At 41.1% G+C, this 22,501-nt stretch overlaps 1 protein-coding gene and 1 long non-coding RNA gene across 9 annotated transcripts in view; one reads left to right on the top strand and one right to left on the bottom strand.

Moving 5' to 3' along the window:
- LOC146692253 (uncharacterized) overlaps positions 1 to 8,379 on the top strand; it is a 16,536-nt gene extending 8,157 nt beyond the window's left edge. The window contains exon 3 of the long non-coding RNA XR_014915158.1: positions 8,118 to 8,379. This is a non-coding gene — a long non-coding RNA (uncharacterized LOC146692253). The remainder of the gene's footprint in view (positions 1 to 8,117) is intronic.
- LOC146692252 (DNA (cytosine-5)-methyltransferase 3A-like) overlaps positions 1 to 22,501 on the bottom strand; it is a 101,759-nt gene that overhangs the window by 1,363 nt on the left and 77,895 nt on the right. For 3 of the 8 annotated variants that reach the window (XM_085432307.1, XM_085432313.1, XM_085432308.1), the window contains 16 exons: positions 21,239 to 21,397; positions 19,429 to 19,536; positions 18,799 to 18,946; positions 16,337 to 16,480; positions 16,079 to 16,123; positions 15,337 to 15,416; positions 14,144 to 14,256; positions 13,005 to 13,188; positions 10,652 to 10,736; positions 9,124 to 9,269; positions 8,927 to 9,017; positions 8,693 to 8,841; positions 8,409 to 8,494; positions 7,804 to 7,897; positions 7,509 to 7,627; positions 1 to 5,130 (listed from right to left, as the gene is read on the bottom strand). The exon at positions 1 to 5,130 is cut by the window's left edge and continues 1,363 nt beyond it. In XM_085432307.1, the coding sequence (XP_085288433.1) occupies positions 4,989 to 5,130; positions 7,509 to 7,627; positions 7,804 to 7,897; positions 8,409 to 8,494; positions 8,693 to 8,841; positions 8,927 to 9,017; positions 9,124 to 9,269; positions 10,652 to 10,736; positions 13,005 to 13,188; positions 14,144 to 14,256; positions 15,337 to 15,416; positions 16,079 to 16,123; positions 16,337 to 16,480; positions 18,799 to 18,946; positions 19,429 to 19,536; positions 21,239 to 21,397 (1,893 nt within the window). In that variant the 3' untranslated portion in view covers positions 1 to 4,988. The remainder of the gene's footprint in view (positions 5,131 to 7,508; positions 7,628 to 7,803; positions 7,898 to 8,408; positions 8,495 to 8,692; positions 8,842 to 8,926; positions 9,018 to 9,123; positions 9,270 to 10,651; positions 10,737 to 13,004; positions 13,189 to 14,143; positions 14,257 to 15,336; positions 15,417 to 16,078; positions 16,124 to 16,336; positions 16,481 to 18,798; positions 18,947 to 19,428; positions 19,537 to 21,238; positions 21,398 to 22,501) is intronic. The other 5 variants (XM_085432312.1, XM_085432315.1, XM_085432309.1 and 2 more) reach the window with 3 other exon arrangements.

Genomic DNA, 22,501 nt, shown 5'->3' with positions numbered 1-22,501 from the left:
ATGCTTTCTCTAGCCTCTCTCTCTCCACTCTAGGCTGAGACTGAACTGAACTGAGCACCAACCTGGAACAGTACACACACACAATAACAGATTATTACTGTAATTATTATTACCATATTATTATTATCGTTACTCCCTAATCTAACATGGAATCGGAGATTACACTGACTGACTGACATGCAGCACCTGGGGAGGGGCAGGGCAGGGCGAGGTGGGGTTATTGGAGTGAGGGAGAGATTAGGGTAAGGGTGGGCAGGATTTGGGAGCACCAAGCGTCGTGGGCCATGATGATGTCACAGCCAGCAGCGCTGCGGAAAGCCTGATGGCGGACAGGCGGCCGGCAAGAACACAGTGTGTATGCATGTGTGAGTGTAGCGGTGTTGGGTGTTCTGTAGCGAAAGGAGAAGCGTGAAGGTTGTTTCCAGCAAATGAGAGTGTGAGTGTGTGTGAGACCTGCAGGAAGAGCACTGTAAAAAAGAGCAGAGTTTAAAAAGCACCTGAAGGTTGGTTGTAGAAACGGAGAGTAAACACGATGGAACAAAATCTTTGAACCTGCTGGCTTACTGTGGCTATGAGAGGTTGTGCATGTTTGTGTGAAGGTCTGTGTGTGTGTTTGTGTGTGTGAGACGGCATAGACTGCATGTGTCCAGTTGTTAGCTGGTATCTGAGGAAGGTCTGAGGATCGGAAGGCTTCCTGGAAAAGATGGTCGTCCGAGGACCAAAAGCACCAGACTGAAGTGTTTTCTCTAAAGGCAGCCCTGTCTAAATAAAACATACATATGAACTTGTTTCTCATGTGTGTGTGTGTGTGAGTGTGTGTGTAATAAATACAGCCACCACACTGGATGACATTTCCTCTTCACAGAGCAGCTGAGTTCATCCCAGCATGCATTGGGTGAAAGGCAGATGAAACACCCAAGAAGGCTCACACAGCTGAACCTGTGTTACATAAGGAAGCTTCTTTTTATTTATACAGGGCTATCTGTTTCAGTCACAGGAAGTAGAAAGCCAGCATATTGTCCACAGAGTAAAGTCGGCCTCTGCTTTCAGCCGACGCAGAACGGTGACTGTAGGACGTTTTGGATCCCTGTGAAGCACAGGGGGAGAACGAGTGCCAGGGGGATGGCAGACTAGTCACTTAACTGACAGTGGAGCTGAGGCACAGAAAGAAGCTGCATTGTAAGAGGAGGGAGCGTAAAATGCTGCTGAGAAGAGGATGCTGAATGTCTTCTACTTCTAACCACCAATGTTTTAGGTTAATGCTTCTCGGAGGCGATGGTGCTCTGCAGGCAGAAATAATCCTGCAGAATGAGTTTAACCTCATTCTGTAAAAGACAGAAGTGCCTTAAACCTGGATTTTTTTTTTTGAATGACCAGCAGGGGGCAATGCAAGAAAAGACTACTGGTTATTTTAAGTTGATGGATAAAATCCTGTCCTTTATATTCCCTATGGTTGGAGTTGGAGATTGAAAGCACATAAACAGAGACACAGACATCCTGAACTGAGATCCTGGGAATTTTGCTATGTTGATAGAAGTTTAACTTCCAGGGGAAAAATACCTTCTTTCTTTTTCTTATTTCTGTTTCTTATGTCCCAGTGACCTTTGAAATTAAAGCTAATTTAGATAGTATTTCAAAACTGTCCAAATAAATGCCTCGAGGGGCTTTCTCTTTAAAGGAGCTTTTTGCAGCTGTTTGCAGCTTTTAACTAAATCCTTCACCATCAGGGGGCAGTGTTTTCCATGTGGCTCTGTTGATATGGTTTTACCCTCTGATATTTGCTTTTATTCCTCAAGAGGCCTTTCATTCATTTACTCCTTTCATTTGCCAGACTGCCAGCCTAAGTAATAATACATAAACCTGATGTGCTATCTTGTGGTACAAAGTGGTATTACACGGTCCTACTTCACCAACGGCTGATTTCTCTCTAACACATTTAAGGAATTGTCAAAAGACCTTCTTCTGCTAAGTTGATGTGAATTTAAAGGAAAAAAAAAAGTTTGATTAAAACTGTTCACTTCTATTTTGAGGTGAGATTTTCATATGAAACTCGGAATACTGTTAGTATACATTTGAGTTCACTGTACATATAAAAAATAAAATATGAATAGAATGAAACAAAAGCTAAATCCAGTTTCTACTTTGGTATCTTGGCAGTATTTGGATCTTATGTTCAAATGCCAGTTCAAAAACAGACAACAAAAGCATTGGAGTTAGTGCAGTTAGTACACATTTGGAGGACACTGTGCCACGTCCTAAACAATAAATATATTTGCATTTCATGATCTCAAATCCACTCAAACACTAAATTATTTTGCACATTACTTAATGTTTGGAATTTATGATGCTGGAGAGTTGTTAGCATAACATTTTACAGAAATTTCCCATTAGCCCTAAACAATACCTTGAAGAAATAGAGGAAGTCAAAAGATAATCAAGTTAAATTTGAGATTACTTGAATTTAACTTCAAATCTATCAACCTAACATCCAATGAACGTCGTCTTCTGCCTTCAATAATGTTAACGAGGCAAACTTTGGTATAATATGATGACATCTACTTGTTCCTGATGATCATCAGCTGAGTGACATCAGAGTAATATTACATTGAAAATGAGCACCAAAGTCATTTAACAGTTGTCATCCCAGCGTAAGTGAAACACGAGGAAATATTTTCATTATTAAAAGCATTCGTGAACCTAGTGTCTGAAAACCACCAGGAAGTAATCAGTACAGTACAGAGATGGTTTGCTTGTTGTGAGGAAAGTAGAAGTAGCTTGTGTTTTATATACGGTGTATAGAGTACATTTGCAGTATGAAGTATGGTTGTCTCCCACTAGAGGGCACTCTAAACACTGAGGATGCAGACAGCAGCAAGGATGTTTCTACTGTACTAGTTTTAAATTTCATAACTTTTGTTTACATTCAGAAGGTTTTTTGCTTTTATATATGTCAGCATTTTGATCTTATAATAAGGCTGTTAAAGTTAACTGAAACTAAACCACAAATTAGTTCACTGAAATAAAACGAAAACTAACCAAAACACTTACAAAACTATATAAAATATTAAACTATACAGCAACTGTCTTCGGTTTTAGTCAATTTGTCAACCAGGTTGAGGACACCAGGATGTCTTCATCTCTGTGTTTGTTTTGTTGTATTGTATTATTCCATCATGATAAAAACTACCATACATTTCATAATAAGGAGAAGTAAAACTAACACTGAAACTAAAGTGATAATAGTAAGTCCACCCTGGAGACACAAGAAACTACTGAAAAATACAAAAATCAAACATTAACAAGTAAAATAAACTCCTCAAACCACAGCTGCATCCCAATAAAATTCTGTTTTATTTTATTATTTCATTTTGCTTTAGATAAAAGTGGATCTCTTTTTCTTTCTTTTCTTTGCACTGAGGTATAAATTCATCTGCAAGGATTATTTGTAGCACAAGAGCATCCTCCTCCTTTAAGAAACATTTAAAGGTTATAGTCTTATTAAGCTGTAGTCACACTAAGAAAAACGATCTATATATTAATCTGAGCTGGTCCCAAAAAGTTGATTCTGTTCATCTGGACGTAGCATTTTCAGTGACTTCCTCAGTCTCACCTGACTGCAGGTTTCCCCAACCTTATAAACAGTACCTTTGCATAATGACTAAAACTAGCACCAGTGAGTAACAATGGACTGTGAGGTCAGTTTCATGATCATAAACATGCAAATTGCCATACCATTCACAGAGAGTTGGGGAATGACTGCAATCACAGCATGAAAGTGAAAAGATGAACTCTTAGGCGTCCTCCTCAATTCAGAGATGCCATCCGCTTAGCCAGAGGTTGTTTGATTTCCCCAATGTATGAATCGTGGCAATCCTTCTGGCACTTAACAGCGTGAACTATATTACTCTGTTTGTGCTGGGGGACCTGATCCTTTGGGGGGAGCAATTTTTGGCGCTGGGTGTTTTAGGGTTTGAAAGCTACCGAGACGTGGTGTTTACAGAAAATACGTCTCAGCTGTTCTATTACTCCTGAAAAAAAAAAGATCAATAAACATTTTTGCTTAGGTAGCAGTTGTCCTTCTTTCCAGGATTGCCTGGAGCTTCCTTTAGGTGTCTTCCCAGCTTTACTGAAGCCTTTTTGGTACAATGTTCTTCCACTTCCGCTGTTCACTCGAGCGAAACGTTCCTCCCATTGAAAGCGCTATGTCCAGAATCAACTTTTTGGGATTTCCTTACCTGGAGCATGCATCAAGAAATCTAAGCTGCGTTATCTTCCTTTTGGACACTCTCCTGCACCCTCATTCAATCCTTAAACCTCACAGCTACCTGTTTTGCCTGCTGTTGCCTCCACCTGCTCGTCTATTTGAACTCAAAACTGCAGCGACTGAAACAAGCAGAGACCATTCAGTCTCCAAGAGCACCAAAATCTGTAAAAGTGTTGTATTAAAGTGGCACCATTTCGATTGTATCACTGCCTGACCAGCACCACGAATGTTACGTGTGTTTGTGTGTCTTTCTGTTTTCACAACACATGAATACAGTAAAGTGTTGCGGGACTCATTGGTCTGTTTGTACGTATTCATAGAGATCTTAAAGACAGAAAAAAGGCAGGGCATCTGTGTTAGTTTGGCGCCCCCTGGAGGTTTGAACTCCAGCTGATACGACACAGTAAAGCCAGAAGACATCAGTTTCAAGGTTGGACAGGAAGTTTGTGTATGACAGAAAACTGTACCTGTGTGTGTGTGTGTATGTGTGTGTGGTAGCACGGTAGCACCAGGGGACTAAGGTCAGCCAGTGGTCTACAAGGGATCTCAGGAAGCAGTCCTTTACAGAGTGTGTATGTGAGTGTTTGTGTGTCTATGTCCGGTCATCTGTTTCATTTTGCGTCAGCCAACCTTCATGTACTGACTGTACACTGTGTATGGTTATCAGTGTCTGTTTCTGTTTATATGTGTGTGTCTGTACGTGGGAGGGAGTTGGTGTGTGTGACTAGTTGCAGGCAAAATACTCCTTCAGAGGAGCAAAAAGGTGCCTGATGACAGGGACGCTCCACGAACGCCCCAGAAGCCTTTGTCTGGCCAGACGACTCATGTTGGACACGTCGGTGTAGTGGACGGGGAAACCAAACACCCTGAAACAGACCACACAGATCATTACTTCAGACTTTAAATAGAAAAAGGTCTGTGAAGCAAAGCCAAGAAATATTTCAAATCACTTAGGATCCTAAACTTAAAAGAAGATTCTTTTTTTCATTTGAATTTGTTATATTTGTTAGTTTTTGTCTTTCAAAGATTCAAAAAGTTTATTGTCATGAGGACAAAGAAAAGCATTTCTCTGTGCAATGAAATTCTTTCTCTGCTGTCCACACACAGATGCTGGTTAATATGTGCAAATAAAATTGGAACAGATAAAATGCAAATAGTATAAATAAATAAATGGAGACAAAAACTGAAGTGTTAAATAGATTGGTGTGCAAAAGAGCTTTGAGCTTAATGCTGGTTTAATATGTAAGATGACCTGATGTGCAAAATTATTACTGTTAAAATAGTTCAGCTGTTCAAGAGTCTGACAGCAGTGGGGAAGAAGGAGTTGTTGAGTCGGGATGTTCTGGATTTCACACTTCTAAACCTTTGTCCCGACGGCAGAAGTGTGAACAGTCCATGTTGGGGGTGTGTGGGGTCTTTGAGGATGGAGGCAGCTCTCCTCTGGACTCTGTGATGGTAGATGCTCTGCAGAGAGGGCAGCAGAGTCCTGATGATCTTCTCAGCAGCTGTTATTACTCTCTGCAGGCGTTTGCTGCAGTGATGCAGCTGGTCAGTGTGCTCTCCACAATGCAGCTGTAGAACTTGCTGAGGATCTTGGCCGACATACCAAATTTCCTCAGCCTCCTCAGGAAATACAGCTGCTGCTGCGCCTTCTTAACCAGCTGTGAGGTTTTCAGTGTCCAGGTGAGGTCCTCAGAGATGTAGACGCCCAGGTATCTAAAGCTGCTCACCCTCTCCACTTCAAGGCCCCGGATAAACTGCGGCTGGTGATGCCTCCCCTTCTTCCTCGTGTCTACTATCATCTATTTTGTCTTTTCAGTGTTGAGGGTGAGGTTGTTGTCCTCACACCATGACACAAGACCGGCCACCTCTCTCCTGTAAGCCGCTTCATCCCCTCCAGTGATGCGACCGATCACTGCAGTGTCGTCGGACTGGGCCCTACCAGTCAAAACGTCCAGTAGCTAGTCATATAGGGTGGGGCGCAGGCCGAGTGTTGCCAGCTTGTGAGTGAGTTTGTGTGGGACTGTATTGAAGGAGGAGCTGTAATCAACAAAAAGTACCCTGATGTATGAGTATTTGTTTCCCAGATGGGAGAGGAAATAGTGAATGGCAGCAGCGATGGCGTCTGATGTGGACCTATTGGGCCAGTAGGCATACTGCAGGGGATCCAGAGTGTCTGTGATGTTGCTCTGAATGTAGGCCAGCACCACTCTCTTGAAGCACTTTGCAATGATTGGATTGCAACTGGTCTATAGTCATTTTGGCAGGTGGTTTGGCTTTTCTTGGGAAGAGGGATGATGGTTGTGGTCTTGACTAAGGTCAGCCAGTGGTCTAAAAGGGATCTCAGGAAGTAGTCCTTTACAGTGTGTGCATGTGAGTGTTTATGTGTCTTAAATGTTTGCTTTTCATTTGCTTTGATTATTTTTTGTTTTAATGTTTTACTTCCTGCTTTTGTTTCTTTCCCTCCATTGAAACACGGTCAAATTATTCATTTACCTTGAATTTGACTGCTTCCACCTGTGTCTCATTTAGTAATCACCCCTCTTTTTATATGAACCCCACTTCTCATTTTACAATTTACATATATTGAAATTCTCCCTCATTACCAAATAGTAAAGCAGAGACACAATTTCATTTCATGAAATGGGAAATCTTGTTAGTTAAACACGTGGCACAACTACATCATAAGTTTTTAGCCCAATTAATCTCATATTGAGCTTTGTATTGTAAGACAAAGATGCTACAATAAGAGAAAGAAAACCCCACCAATCAAATGACTTCCTATAAGCAAGCACTTGGCAACAGTGGGAAGGAAAAACTCCCTTTTAACAGGAAGAAACCTCCAGCAGAACTAAGCTCAGGGAGGGCCGGCCATTTGATGCGACCGTTTGAGGGTGAGGCGAGACACGTACATGATCTCAGGTCTAACATGCTTGAATTACAATCTCAACCCTACTATGTCACCATGTGACCATTTGACAGGATATAGCTTCTTTTAATAATTCAAACAAGTTCACTTTCATGCAAGAACATGCTTAAAACAATTAACCTCTTAACATCCACCTGTACAGGTATGTATATATGGATTTTTCATTTTTTTAAGGTAAGCCTAAATGTAAATACAGAAGACCCATATGGTCAAAATGAAATCTAACCGTTACCCTTAGAGGTCTGCAGTCACCTGCTGGATGTTAAGAGGTAATAAAAAACCACACACACACACACAAACACGCGGCTCCTCTACCTTTCCATCTCGGTGCACCACAGTATGTCCTCCTTGTTGTCCATGTAGACGGGGAAATGCTCGTCTTTCCCCTGCTTCACAGAGTTGGAGCGTGTCGTTATCGTACGCAACTTCTCAAACTGGAATTAGCATCCAGAACCAAACACGCACAGACAGACACAAACAAACAAACCAACACACGCATCCCTTTTAATCCTACAGCCTACTCTCATTTTCAACAGCAGCTTTCTGTGATTCAGACACACAAATACACACTCTCTCACACAAACACACACACATACACACAAGTGGATACCTTGGCTGTGCGGCCATGCTCCAGGCACTCCTGTAGGTCCAGCTTGTCGTTTGCCATCGGTGTCAGTGGCCTGCGGTATTTAGAAAAGCACAACCTAAAGAAGAGTTGCATTTTCAATTCAGTAAGGAAAACTCGTAATCACCCTGCAGCTGACTTTCCCAGGTGTCCGGCTGCTGTCTGTTCTTTAATTGCTTTCGTTTTCTTATGCTTTCAAACTCAATACTGACATCATTGCTCTAATCCAATCATCTTCTTGTACACCTTCTCCAAGTCAATCACCCTTCACACTACACTTCTGTCTTTTTGCCTCTCAGATGCACATTAGTGCAACCCACCTCCTCCCCATCTCCGCCTCATCCTGGTGACTCAGAGCTCCGTGCAAGCCTCCATCTTCACCACCACCAGTGTCTAGACTCTGGGGGGTCCTGTCCTCTAATTCCTGCTACTACTGAGATTTTGTTCTGCTACGATGGGTCATCGGAGACTAATCGCCAGACAACTGTATTGAATTCTGTATCTCAATAAATCATGTTCAGTTCTTCCAAATGATCTCTCCTTACTGAAATAAAGTGAACAAACCTGTGGTGTTTGTGTGTTTGTATCACCTGGACATGCCGGGCAGGTTTCCCCAGAAATAGCGAGCGCGGTGGGCAGCAGAAACCTCCTTGGCGTCGATCATCACTGGGTTGCACTGAAGAGGAATATGAATGTTATGTCATACTGCACCACGGCCCTGAAGACTTACTTTTGACCTAACTAATGGATGGATGGATAAATGGATCCTAACAACCTTCTGTACCACAACTGAGAATGTCCTGTGGGGATGTAGTTGGGGGGCTTTTTTTAAATTTCACTTACAGAATAACTGCTGTGGGTTTGTTTGCCGTACCTCTAGAAAGCGGGAGATGTCCCGTTTGTCACTGACTCCCATAGCGACCACGTTCTCAAACAGCCAGAAGAACGGCCTCTCGTCGCCGGGTTTTGGCCGCGCCTCATGCAGCAGACGGTAAAACTCAAAAAACAACCGGCCGGTCCCCTCTGAAGGAAGACAGGGAAAGTTCAGCCTCCTTATTTCATTTAGCACAACGAGCAACAAGTAAATGATTATACGAGTGCTTCCTACCATAAAGTCCTTTCCTTGCAGGGTTGACTATGGAAAGGTCGTTGCAGGGGCTTCCTCCTATCACCAGGTCAAATGGTCCCCATTTATCAATCTGTCGGTGGAAACACAGCACGTTAAAGATTACTGCCTTTAACATAATGTGAGGAAATTTTTCTGGTTACGTTGTGGTTTTGAGGAGCAATAATGATTTCTCTTACATGTTTGCGAGTTACGGTGCGTACGTCTCCCACGTACATGATGCGTCCCTCGTGTCGAACCATGCCGACAGTGATGGAGTCTTCACACACTTCTGATGCAACATACTTTTCGACCTGGATGCCCAAATCTTTCAGCACCAGAAGACCTGACAGACACACAAACATCATGCTAAAAACTCTTTAAGGGTTTAGGTTTTAAGATGGCGCGGCCACGTCCAGGCACCTTCCTGACTGCTCCGCGCAGACTATGCACCTTTTTAGTTGTTTATTTATTTATTGCTTTGTTACCTAATGCATAACTACTGCCTTACAACTGAGGACTTTCAAGTCAGGACTTTCCATATAGGTGCTGTGGAGAGCATCCTCACACAGAACATTGCATCCTGGTATGGGAAGAGCTTTGTTAAGGACCAAAAAGGTCTTCAGAGAGTGATCCGTACAGCAGAACGCTGCTGCAGGGCTGCTCTCGCCTCCCTTCAGGACATTTACAACAGGAGATGCTGGTCCAGAGCAGCTCAGATATTGAAGGACCCGTCCCATCCCAGCAACAAACTGTTCCGACTTCTGCAATCAGGCAGAAGGCTCTGCGCCATCCGAGCAAAAACAGAGAGGCTCAAGAGAAGCAAGTGACACAGGAGTCATTGTTACCACATTCGCATATCATTCCTGATCCTTCTGGCTTCACTACGGCACAAGACACTTTAACACCCCACTCACACAATGTACGTTCTCAGATTTATTTATTTAATTTATTTATATAATTTATATAACTCACTCACTTACTGCATGCACATAATGTCCTCTTTGTATATATTCACTCACTGTATATAATGTTCTCTCTCTTTGCACAGTCATGGAGCGCATCAGGTCACATTTCACTGCGTCTTGTACTTGTATAACTATGCATGTGAAAAATAAACAATCTTGAATCTTATTATAAATGTTTATCTTTTAAAATAGATATAAATCCTTCCAAAATACTCAAAGCTTCTAACAGAATGTGGTGAAACAACATTTATAACATACAGCATTTATAACAAATACTTAAACCCGCACAGTCAGAACGCCAGGCTGAGCCAATACCAGCTGTTCATGTTTGTCGTGTTCATTTTTAACTGCTTTGACAACTTTGGGATGGATGAAGTAAATCTTACTTTGTCTTCACATTTCTGTTTTATACTTCCACTTAACCACTTTTCTCATTTACCATTAAATTCACTTGCTTTATTTTTGTTTTATGTGTATCTGTATTATTTTTTATTTCATTTTCAATGGCAAGCTCTTCAATGAAGAAGAGATTTTAATCTGAGAATATCGTGAGCTGCACCAAACTTTTTTTATGCGACTTAAACTGCGTAGAATAAGGAAGTGACAGGATATCTTTATATTTCTTTTTGTTTCTTATTTAAAGCAACACACCCCGATTATGATGGCACAAGTCGTAAGGATAAAGGATCATATTAACCTGTTAATCAATAATTTATTGATGATGAGAATAGTGGTTAATTGCCGCTCAGCACTTACACACCTGTGGCAATGCCATCGAATAAAGAGAGGACTCTGATTGGTTGCCTCTTCTCTGCTGCAACTGGGGGATACAACTTGGCCGGCTCCTGAGAGAGGGTTAAGAGGAAGAGGAGATCAAATGAGATATCAAACTCTACAGTACGCAAAGGCAGAGAGCTTCTCCTGATAATGATCTGCTCTTTACTAAAGAAAAAAGTCAAGAAGAAGAAGAAGGAGAGAATATCAATAGTAAAGGTGAACATGATCTGTTTTGATGTGCATTAACCTTCGTGGATAATTGAGAGCTGACGAGCCCTGGAGCGTAACCCACACTGATCTCCAGATAATTATGTTTCCAGCTAACTGTAATGATTCACACTTCAAAGTTCTATAAAGGTTATGACAAGAGATAAGATGTAAAGTGGCAGATACATTAAATTTAGCACAATCCATTGACTTACAGCATGCAATGTGAGCTTAAATAAGATGTCTGATATTCACAGGCTGCTGTAAGAAGTAATACAGTACCGAAGAGCAGGATGTTTATTAATACAATATAAAAGCAGCTTAATGAGCCATCTGAATTTGATGTTACCACTTACACAGTGACACTTCGGTGTCATAGCCCCCCCATGCTTCATAACAGCTATTCTCAAACTGCAGTTTTAAAAATGGGCTATGGTAGGGACTGAAAGAATGAAACTTGAGCTACAAACATTTGAAAACGAGTATTATTCTCCAGACTCTGTATTTATGCAGCCTTAATTAGTTTTTCATTAGTATTGTGGTTATGATGGCTAGCGTTGATCCATAAATTGCTGTTGAACTGCAGGTTAATGAATCCTGACAGGAATTCTGAGGCACCCCCTCTACCCCTTAGCCTGGAGGAGGCTTTAATGTGCTTTACCTGGTAATGATCTGGGCGGATGGTAATGAGGTGAGACACCTGTAAATGTTTAAACATCTGTTAACTGGCGGGAATCACAGACGCCCTCTTCGTGTTGTTGTTTGGATATGGGAACAGATTTATTGCTCGTCTATAAATGAGGGCTCGAGCTCGCAGCCTCTCTCTTCCACCGGGTCATTCGGTTCGCTGGAACTTTGGTTGCTTTATTTATTGTTTTACTTGCTCGTGGCTTATAACTGATGAACTCGCTGCATTAGTTATGTGTGGTAATTCTTTCCTACCTGTTGATCCTCGGTCGTGATGTGGCTAATTATTAAACTTGCAAATTGTAATCACAGCACATAAGAAGGTATATCTACAGTCATATTATCTACAAGTAAAGTAAAGTGAAAGTAAGAAAATATGTCTGCTTTTGGTTTCTCACACTGGCATGTGTAAATATCTGGGAATCCCCTTACTTCTGAAACAACCAGGACTTCATTAACGTGTTAGATGTTATGATGGAGGTCTTTAATCTTCATTAAGACTTTCACAGTTGATAAATTCTCTGGTCCTTCAGCCTTCATGGTAACGCAGAACAAAAGCAAGATATCAAAGTGCTTCCTGCCTGGTGTTTCCACCTTGTGACAGATGGCAGTTAAAGGGAACTTTGACACTCGAGATCTGGAAGAAACTATAGGCATCGCATATGAATGGCGTATCATGTGATATGATATGACATCATATGAAGAGCAGCATCTGGACAGGATAGAGCTGATTTGGAGGAAAATTTTTGGACTTGAAGCTGTGTAGCACCAAGTGTCAGGAATTCTCGAAACAGATGTCTGGCAGCCGGTCAGTAAAGTGAAACAGAAATAAATCTGGCTTCTACAACAGGTCTGTGATCCAAAGCAGATTTGAGAATCTGCAGCGAGCTACAAGAAGCACGAGCATCTCCTAACTGTTCCACACTTTTATTTTAAAAAAAAGAGGCAATCATGCTTTTGAGGTTGTAGCTACCAAATGTTAGAACAGCCTTCCTCGGCCTATCAGGTAAGCCAAATCACTGGTTTGTTTTAAACAATCACTAAAAGCTAAGTTCTCTAGGTTAGCTTTTGCTTAATCTTTCACCCATTATTTTTGGCCTTTTGTTCTTCTGATATGTCTGTATAGGAGTGTGTATGCAGGAGTGAAAGACCCATGTGTTTGACTGTCTGTATGCATGTATTATATCTATATGGATCTCTCTTCATTCATCAAATATGGCGCCACTTTTTTCTAGAAGGACTCTCCTACATTATGAAAACAGTGTTAAAAACAGATCTGGACAAAATTTTTTGCTCTTTAACAATCCACACAAATCAATTACAACATGTGATAATAAAAGATTACTAATTTATCACCTCTGACACTCTTAACAACCAACAAGGCAATTCAAGCCCAACGAGTAAGGGAAATTGTTTTGTAGGAAGAGAGCATTCAAACTTACAAATTCCTGCTCGTGGTTGTTGGCAAAGAAATGCTGTAGTCTGCAGGGCCAGTCATCCCGCCGTCGCAGTAGGCCGTAGGTGTTGCGGGGTCCACACATGTAGCAGTTCCAGGGGTCTTCTTTGATGGCTGCCGCTGCCGAGCCAGCCCCGACCAGGAGATCCACGCACTCCACACAAAAACACCTAAACGCACACACAGCAATTCATCATGTCTCATGTCTATTTATCCACTCACTAACATGTCTTTGTCAAGTAACAAATAAAGTTCAGCCTTTGAACAGTGCAAGTCTCAGAGAAATTCCAAAAATAAAAAAGACTCGTAGGCTTCGTCTCGAACTCTACTGACAGTGCAATTAGAAGAAGACTGAAAAAGTATGACCTGTTTGTAAGGGTTGCTGGGAAAAAGCCTCTTTTCTCTAAAAAGAACATGGCAGCATGGCTTAGGTTTACAAATTAAATCTGAAGAAACAACAGACTTCTGGAACAAAGTCCTTTGGACATTCAAGACCAAAGTGGAGATAACTGGCCATAATGCACAACACTCAATTTAGCATATCAGCATAAACACCCCAAACCTGCTGCAATTATAGCTGCCAGTCTTTTAGGGTATGTCTCTACCAGCTTTGCACATCTAGAGACTGAAATCCTTGCCTATTCTTGCAGCTCTACAACAGAATGGCTGAAACTTCAGTGAACGTGAATAACATTGTAAGGAACAGTGAACCAAAATTCCTTTACTAGGATATGAGGATCTCATTAAGTCATACAGAAAACAAATACTTCAAGTTGTTGCTACTTAAGGTGAACCTACAAACTACTGAAGGTGTTGAGGTGTACCTGGCTTTTTACAGGACTGCAGAGAGTTCTTTGAAAAAACCACTTTGGACTGAAGCTCATTATTTTCATGTCTGATCTCTGCTCTGTTTGCAGTGAAAGGATTAGAGCCGAGATGCCAAAATCAACTGTGTACTCTCTTTTGAAATAAACAAATCCACATGAGCTTTGTGCCAATAAAGAAAGTGATTTATCACGTTTGGACATTTAGGTGTAAACTGTTCCTGTACATGTGAAATTGAAAACCTTAGCAGGACCTGAATGTGTTGAAAGAAGCTGCTGTTTGCAAACCCCTGATACTGACCTACAGCAGTTGTTGTTGCCACACATGAGCACTTCCCTGCCTCCACAGCAGATGGTGCAGTAGGACTGGTAGCCATCATCGTCATACTGGTAGGCGCACTCCAGGAACGAGTTCTGCCGAGGAGCAAACACAAGTTTTTTTTTGTTTCTCCTTCTGTTCATTGAGTTTATTTTTACATGCCTGTGAACTACAACAGATTACCAATATGTAACCGATGTTCCAATAATATTGTCACTGCTTCCAAAACAGCTAGCTGCTTGGATTTTTCCCCTGGGGAAATGCAGCTTCCACACATACTGGGTGAGATATTTGTTGCTGGAAGAAATTTATCATGGAAAAACATTTTCTGGTTCCAGCTTCCCAAATGTGAGAATTTGAGACTCTTTGTATTATTTAGTATTGTTCTTAATATCTTTGTGGTCTGGATTGTTTTTTCATTCACTTTTGCATGTTGACAGGCAAAAATACTCAGTTAATAATAATAAGAGTGATTAGTTGCAGCCTTGGAGAACTGTACACACAGGAACCTTCATGTTGAACATGCAGAATCTGAGCATAACAGCTGAGATTTGGGGTATTCTGGGGCTGTCTGGGGTCTGTTTATGCTCACATCGTGTGAGTTCTTTTGACCAATCACATGCTACCTGATTACTTGAACTCAGTAGTAAGTTCAGTTTAAAATCACATGGAAGTGCCAAATATTCATAGTTTGTTTGTTTTATAAGTGTTATATAGAGTTAAAGCATTATGTTTTATATATGAGACCTTTAAAGCTGTAGCTCAACACCACTGAATAAAGCTCTGCAGTAAAAGCTACAGCAGTGCAATTGTACGTAGCATTATTGGGAAAACTTGTGATGCTGAAAAATGTATGAATATAGTCAAACTAATTTCACAAACTAACTCCTTCATCCACCTATGGGACAGTCAGATTTGACCACACTGAGAAACCTTTCATGTTTAACCTTTCATGACCAACCTGTGCTTTGGCCTCCGCTCACAGTCCAGAGACATGCTTGTTAGGTTAATTGGTGATTCTAAATTGGCTGTACATGTGGGTGCGAACGGTTGTCTGAGTGCACGGCGCCTGTACAGTTTGGATAGACTACAGCCCCTCTGTGACCTTAGGCTGGATAAGCAATTAAGAAAATAATATATAATAAATAATAAATAATAAAAAGAGGGATTCTCACCTTGCAGCCCTGGCACATTGCTCCTACAAACAGAGGATGCTCCAGGGAGACATTGAGGCTTCCACAGGAGATGCAGATATCTGAACAAAAACAGAGAGAAAATACAGACAAACTAAATCTACAGCATTTGTTAGTTTGTTTAAGTGTCTGTTTATATGTACTTTGACATTTTGTAGACAGTAAACACATCAGCTATTTGTCTAAAATGTAGGGACAGTTAAAAGGCCTGAATCAGATAACGAGACAGACTGCTGGAATAAGGTCTCAGTACATCTGCTATGCTAAGACAATCTGGGGCCGTATAGGGTTTGTGTGATTAAAATTAATAAATAAAATGAACTCTAAATTTTACAGGAAAGAGCAGAAAAAGTAGGAGTGATATGCAGTCGTTGGCTGGTCCAATTGAAGGCAGGTTATACAGATCTAGTAAAACTGATTTATTTTACAGCTTATGCTTAACAAGCGAAAGCTTAATAATAGTCCTTTATTCTTTTTTATTAGATGAATTTGAGAGACAACTACGAACCAAATGCCGGTTTAAGGAGATAAAGCATTTTTAAAGGATTGTGTCAATCTTTTTTAATCCTTTATTAATATTTTGTGTCATGTTATTACTCAACTTTGAATCTTCTGGATCCAAGGTTAACCAAAGCTAAGACAAAAGAAATACTAGAAAGAAAATAAAGTATCCCTTCTTTGGTTTAAATATGAATGACGGTTAAACAACTGGAGATGCTTTTACCTTCTATATTCCTGGTCTTCTTTTTGATCTCAAATATAAGTCTCTCTGGAAAACAAAACACAAGTTAGTTCAAATACATATAAACGATAACAACAATACAAGTTTAATAGAAGGTATGATATTATCAGCCTAGTGTGGGTTTAAAAGAAAGCAGAATATTAAACAACAATCTGTGTTTTCGTTTTACATGCTAAATGGACAAAATAAAAAGAAAGGTTTTTTTTTATTTATTTCAATTTTTTTTTTTTGCATTTTTACCTCTGGTCCCTTCGTCGATCACCTCTCTGATCTTTGCTTTTTCTTGCGTGTTTTTGCGTGGTTTCTTTGCAGGTGGAGGTGTGTACGCAGCCTCAGGCTCCCCCCACATCTCTGGGTACACTTCCTTATATGGATTTTGTTCCTCTGTAGAGATAGGGGCATGAAGTTAACACATGGACACATTAAATGAACTAAAGCAGGGCAATGTTTGTACTGAGAGAGATCCATACAGCTTTATGGAGCGTACTTTTGATAACTGATAAATGTTTTTGCTTTCAGCCCCACTTTTCCTGTCAGTAATGACAATTTCTATGGTTTAGATAGAAATTGTTGCAGTAAATATTCTTTTTAGGATACGGGTCTTTTCTACATACAAATAATTTGTAACTTTTCCCAAAGGAAAATCACAAAGGCTGTAAAACAAAAACAGAAGTTTAACAGTTTCACCTGATTCTTTAAGTAAGACTTCATTTACTAAAGCAAAAACACATTTGGTTACCCAAATGCCCCCCCCACAAAGAAAAAAAAAAACAGCAGAAAAAGATATAAACATCTGTGGAATCAGATAAGACAGACACCCTGCCAAACCAATATGCCTTACGTGGATAGGAAACCCCATAAGAGCTGGAGAAAACCCTCCTTAACAGAATAATTAATACATTAATAATGAGCTCATTTGTCTTGTTTTTCTGCCAGTGGTGCAGCGACTGAAATCTAACAAGTGGAAGAGAGCTGGAGAGATCCATATAACATATAAAAGATGACTTTCACTTTGGTTGTTAAACAGACAGAAGGGACTGAATGAATATGTCATAATTGGAGTAAACTGATGATAATGATATCTTTATCATACACATAAACTAAAGAGACAGAATCAGCCAGGCAGGTAAATTAAAACTGCAAAGATTCCAATTTCAGACACTTTTATTACAGTGAACCTCAAGTTATCAGCAGCTGCATATAAGCAGAGTAGCATGTAAATAAACCACATTTTTGGTTAGATAGTTTCTCTATCACACAGATGGAAAAAAATGGTTGCCTGTAGCATCCTACGAAAGAAAAAAAACGACTGTGCGGCATTATGCTGACCAATATCAAGGTTAATCACTGCACTAGGTCTTTACTGCTATTGAACTCCAGTGTGTTGTATTACTAATCAATGCAGCGGTGCGTATCACACAACTGTGGTGCAAGATGAACGCTAATTTAAATGTTTATATAGAATTAAAGTGGACTTTCTTTAGAACTTTTAACCTTATTTTGATTCAGTTATCCAGTGTGTGACCCTCTGGAAAACTGCTGATTTTTATTTTACACTGTGGCTGAACACAAACTCAGCTTTGGACTATAGTCAGAGGCATACATGGATCCAGACACTTTTTTCACTAATTGTTTTCTTATCCAAGGCTAAATCCGTGTGTGGAAGCTCCAGCAGTGTACAGTTGCTTATCACAGCCAACAACTTATACAGCTGTCTTTGATATCCTTGTAGCTAAATGCTTTACATGTGCAGTGCTGTGAATGTCATGGTCAAGACTGCAAAATAAAAAACGTTATACCAAAGATGTGAAACATGAGTAAAAATGGCCCTGAAATCTGTCATTTCTCCACTTTTTTCAATAAAATATCTTGCTATTTCCTTTATTTTGATGCCAGCTTTACAGCCTTACAAAATGGGCACAGAGCTAAAATAATACTATTAATATTACAATACTATTATTATTATTTTGCTTACAATAACTCTACATCGCAAGGTTTTGTGCTTTTCTCCACCCTCACGATTAAACTGTAATATTCACTGAATGACAGCAGACCCCGAATGTGAACGTTTTCAGAGTACACTCATTTACATTTATTAAAGCAAGAAGATCAAATTAAGCTCAAACTGAGTTAACTGAATTAAAATGAGTTTAATGTCTCTGGTATAGATACTGGGATCTATAAACATGACCTGGTTCAACTGGCCACCCATACTGTAACACTGCCTCTACCATGTTTGACAGGTGATATGTTATGCTTCGGCTCATGAGCCGTTTCTGTCCTTCTCCATACTTTTCTCTTCCCAGTCATTCTGGTGCAATTTAACCTTGGTTTCATTTGTCGAGATACTTGTATTTTAATGTTTCTACAAAGTCTAATCTATTCTTCTTGTTCCTGGGTGTAACCAGTGGCCTGTGCTTTTTTGTAAATCCCATGTATCTCCATTCATCAAGGTGTCGCTTTACTGTAGACTGACAATGATACGCCTACCTCTCTCAGAGTGTTCTTATTCAGTTAGATGTTTAGTTGTCTTCTGGGGATTTTCAGGCAAGAGTAATTTCTAAATTGCATTTACATGTGCTGTGTACTGTGCATTTACAGTACACAGCACATAGTGTGCCTCCTACAGTTGTAAACAGGTAAATTGATGTGCCCAGTTAACAATGATGGAGGTGGTGTTTGTGTGAGAGAAGATGACATACCCTCTGGAGGGTCCAATGATTGTGGACCAGCGGGCAGGAAGCCGGTCATGGCCCACTCTATCATCTCTCTGGTCTGAAGATCCACCCCCTCTGCATCATCACTGCCATCACAGGAAGGAACTGGCCTCCCCGCCCGGACGCTGGCCACCTAAACATAACATACACAAGCAGTCGAACTTATGTATATACCAAAGTTTCCGTATCATTAATTGGAAATAGAAGTGATGGCAGTGATGGAAAACAGTTTTTCATGTGGCTCCTATGGCAAGTTAAAACACTAATGTGGTTGTAGCATACGAGACACAGTGGGTGCCACTGAAGCTTCTCTCTCTCTCACTTTTTCACCAAAAACGAACCCCACACAAAATTATAGATTGGACTGCTGTTACCCACATGTTACCACTTTTAAATTGTGGGCAGATCAAGATGAGAACACCACCTCCACAAATACAAAATAGCCAACCAGGCTGAGCGCACAAGAGAGGAATGACTCTTAGACCAGCACATTCATATTTTTTGGCTTTTTTGGTGTTTGATTTCATCCTGAGAGATTTATAGTTTCCAAGCCTATTAACATCAACATCAACCATCTACACACTCAGAGCAGAGATTAAATAGTGGGTTTGTTACCCGCAGAGCCTCGAAGATGGCTTTCCGGTACATGGACTGTTTGTTGTAGGTTGGCTGGTGGAAGGCAGATGAGAAAGCGCTCAGGGGCATCAACTTCTCCACACAGACCTACACAGTGAAGGAGGAGAGCCACAAATCATCATCAGAAAAGAAGATACCTTGAAATCTCTATTCTTTTAGAGAAGATTTTAGACTTTTAGACATAAAAACTTGGTCTTAGCTTACTAAATTCTCAATGTTCAAAATTCACAAAAAAATAAATTATTATATTTTCCCAAATGTCAAATTTTATCAAATAATTGTGAAAAAATTCATAAAGATTTCAGCCAAGGAACTGTAGCTTCAACGCAGTCTACCACAGACGATAGCTGAGTATCATATTTCAAAAGTTTTAATTGACTGACAATATCTCCATATGTTATCATCTGTAATTTTATTTGTTTACATTTGCTGCACATCTCTTTCTCCCCCCTTCAGAGGCCGATAAGGTGAACCAGGACTTGAGGCTCAATGCAGTAACTTCAGGTTTAACCCTGGATTCTTCAGGAATTACTTTATTTCTGCTGTTTGCCTGGGCTTGTCTGGGCTTCTCTGCTTGGGCCCAGACCTCCCTCTCCCCAGCCACCTCCTCCAGCTTGTCTGGGGGAACACCAAGGCATTCCCAGGCCAGCCGAGAGATATAATCTCTCCAGTGTGTCCTGGGTCTGCCCCAGGGAGGAGGCGCCCAGGAGGCATCCTTGTCAGATGCCCGAACCACCTCAACTGGCTCCTTTCGATGTGAAGGAGCAGCGGCTCTACTCTGAGCACTTCCCGAATGGCCAAACTTCTCACCCTATCTCTAAGGTAGAGGCCAGCCACCCTTTGGAGGAAGCCCATTTCTACTGCTTGTATCTGCGATCTCGTTCTTTGGGTCACTACCCACAGCTCGTGGCCATAGGTGAGGGTAGGGACGTAGATCAACCAGTAAATTGAGAGCTTCGCTTTTACACTCAGCTCTCTCTTCACCACGGCGGAACACCAATCCGTCTGTCGATCTCCCGCTCCCAACTTCTCCCGTCACTCGCGAGCAAGACCCCGAGATACTTAAACTCCTCCACTTGGGGCAGGAACTCGTCCCTGAACCGGAGTGGGCACTCTACCCTTTTCCGGCTGAGGACCATGGCCTCAGATTTGGAGGTGCTAATTCTCATTCCCACCGTTTCACACTCAGCTGCGAACCGTTCCAAGGCGAGCTGGAGGCAATAACCCGATGAAGCCAACAGACCCACATCATCTGTGAAAAGCAGAGATGAGATCCTGAGACCTCCGAATTGAAAGCCTTCCGCCACTTGGCTGCGCCTAGAAATCCTGTCCATAAAATTATGAACAGAACCTGTGACAAAGGGCAGCCCTGGAACGAGTCCGACTTATTGCCGGCTATGCAGACCAAGCTCTTGCAACGGTCGTATAAGGACTGAATGGCCCGTAGCGATGGGCCAGACACCCCATACTCCCGGAGCACCTCCCACAGGACACCCCAAGGGAAACGGTCGAATGCCTTCTCCAAGCCCAGAAAACACATGTAGACTAGTTGGGCAAACTCCCATGCACCTTCAAGTATCCTTGAGAGGATGAAGAGCTGATCCAGTTAATATATAGATATTTCCCTTAAAACTGTTGCTCTTAAATAATATTATATTTAACCAACAGTTTAATTTAATTGTAATTCTAGTACATTTTCTCTTGAGTGCATTTTATTTTTAGCCACCACTACATCAGCATCAGCACTACATCATCAGATCTGTCTAGCCGTAGCACTAATGATACTCACCACAGAGAATTTGCCATCACCAAACCACATTACCCAGCGAGTGCCGTCTGCAGCTCGACTCCGGCCGCTCATCCACCAGGAAACAATCCGGCCGGGCCACCAGGAGAAACCTCGCAGCTTTCCAAACACCAGAGTCCCGATGCCAAAGCCCCGACCATCCTGTTGGCACACACAGAGAAAACAACTGATTTCTAACTGATTAAATAGCTGCTAAACTGAATATTAGAGTCTGAAAAATAGATATAATGGAGGAAAATTGCACTTAATCGTGTTTCCTTTCTATGAGGCATCTACAAGGGGCTCTTTTAGAGAGCATTTTGCTTTAGGGACTAAAAATGTAAACTTTCCTCTAGTTTTAAAAGAATGATGAGTATCTTAGCAACAGACTCATCAAATTAAAGGCTTTTTAAAACCCTTTTAATATCAAACAGAATATAATTTTTTTTTTGGGGTGGGGGGGGGTGCGGAAAGAATTACAACATACAAACAATTTTATCAGTGTTTCACAGAACATGAGCTGCAGCCATATATAGATTACTAAACAGGGCTTCCTGACTCCTTGGGCCCCTGGGTAAGAGCTTCTGTGTGATGTTGTGTTAATATTAATGGAAAGATATACTGTATTGATCCCACGAGGGAAATTGTTTTCTGTTCCTTTTTCAAAGTCTTAGAGTTCAACTAACTAACTACAAAAAAGGGCAAAAATATCCTACAGAGATGGAAAACAACCTCAAAAAACAACCCCCCCCCCCCCCCCCCCCCCCCATCCTCCCACCCATAAAAACATCTAATCACAAGTCCTCTGGAAAATGGGGGGCGGGGGGTGTCTTTTACTTGTCCACGCTCAGAGATGGAGTCTCTCGCAAGTATGCAAGTGACCAACTCATCTTGGCCTCACCAAATGTGAAAACAAAGAGAATACCTGCACTCTGTGAAAAGTGTGCTTCTTAATATTGATCACAGGGCCAGATGAAGATGTGTCATCACTGTAATCCTTTAGTGCTTCAAACATTACCTGCAGCTGTCACTGAGCTTCCATTTGTTCTGAGCTTACGGTAGTTGTCATGTTCTAAACTTTCTTTATATACTACACTTTCAAGTATATTTAAGTTGCTGTGATTTTATCTAAGGAATCAAGAGTCTAGGGGTTAGTGCATTAATCTAACAACTGAGCGGTCCCTGGTTTGCGACTGGGAGGGATCATAACCCTAACCTCATTCAGCAGTGTTACAATCTAGTGTGCAATTAATGCTGGTCGCAGGC

This window comes from Copadichromis virginalis, linkage group LG15, assembly GCF_057382275.1.
Source record: "Copadichromis virginalis isolate Kocher_CV1m ecotype Utaka linkage group LG15, C_Virginalis_male_GT1.1, whole genome shotgun sequence".
NCBI lineage: Eukaryota > Metazoa > Chordata > Actinopteri > Cichliformes > Cichlidae > Copadichromis > Copadichromis virginalis.
This window is presented reverse-complemented; position numbering and strand designations above follow the sequence as displayed.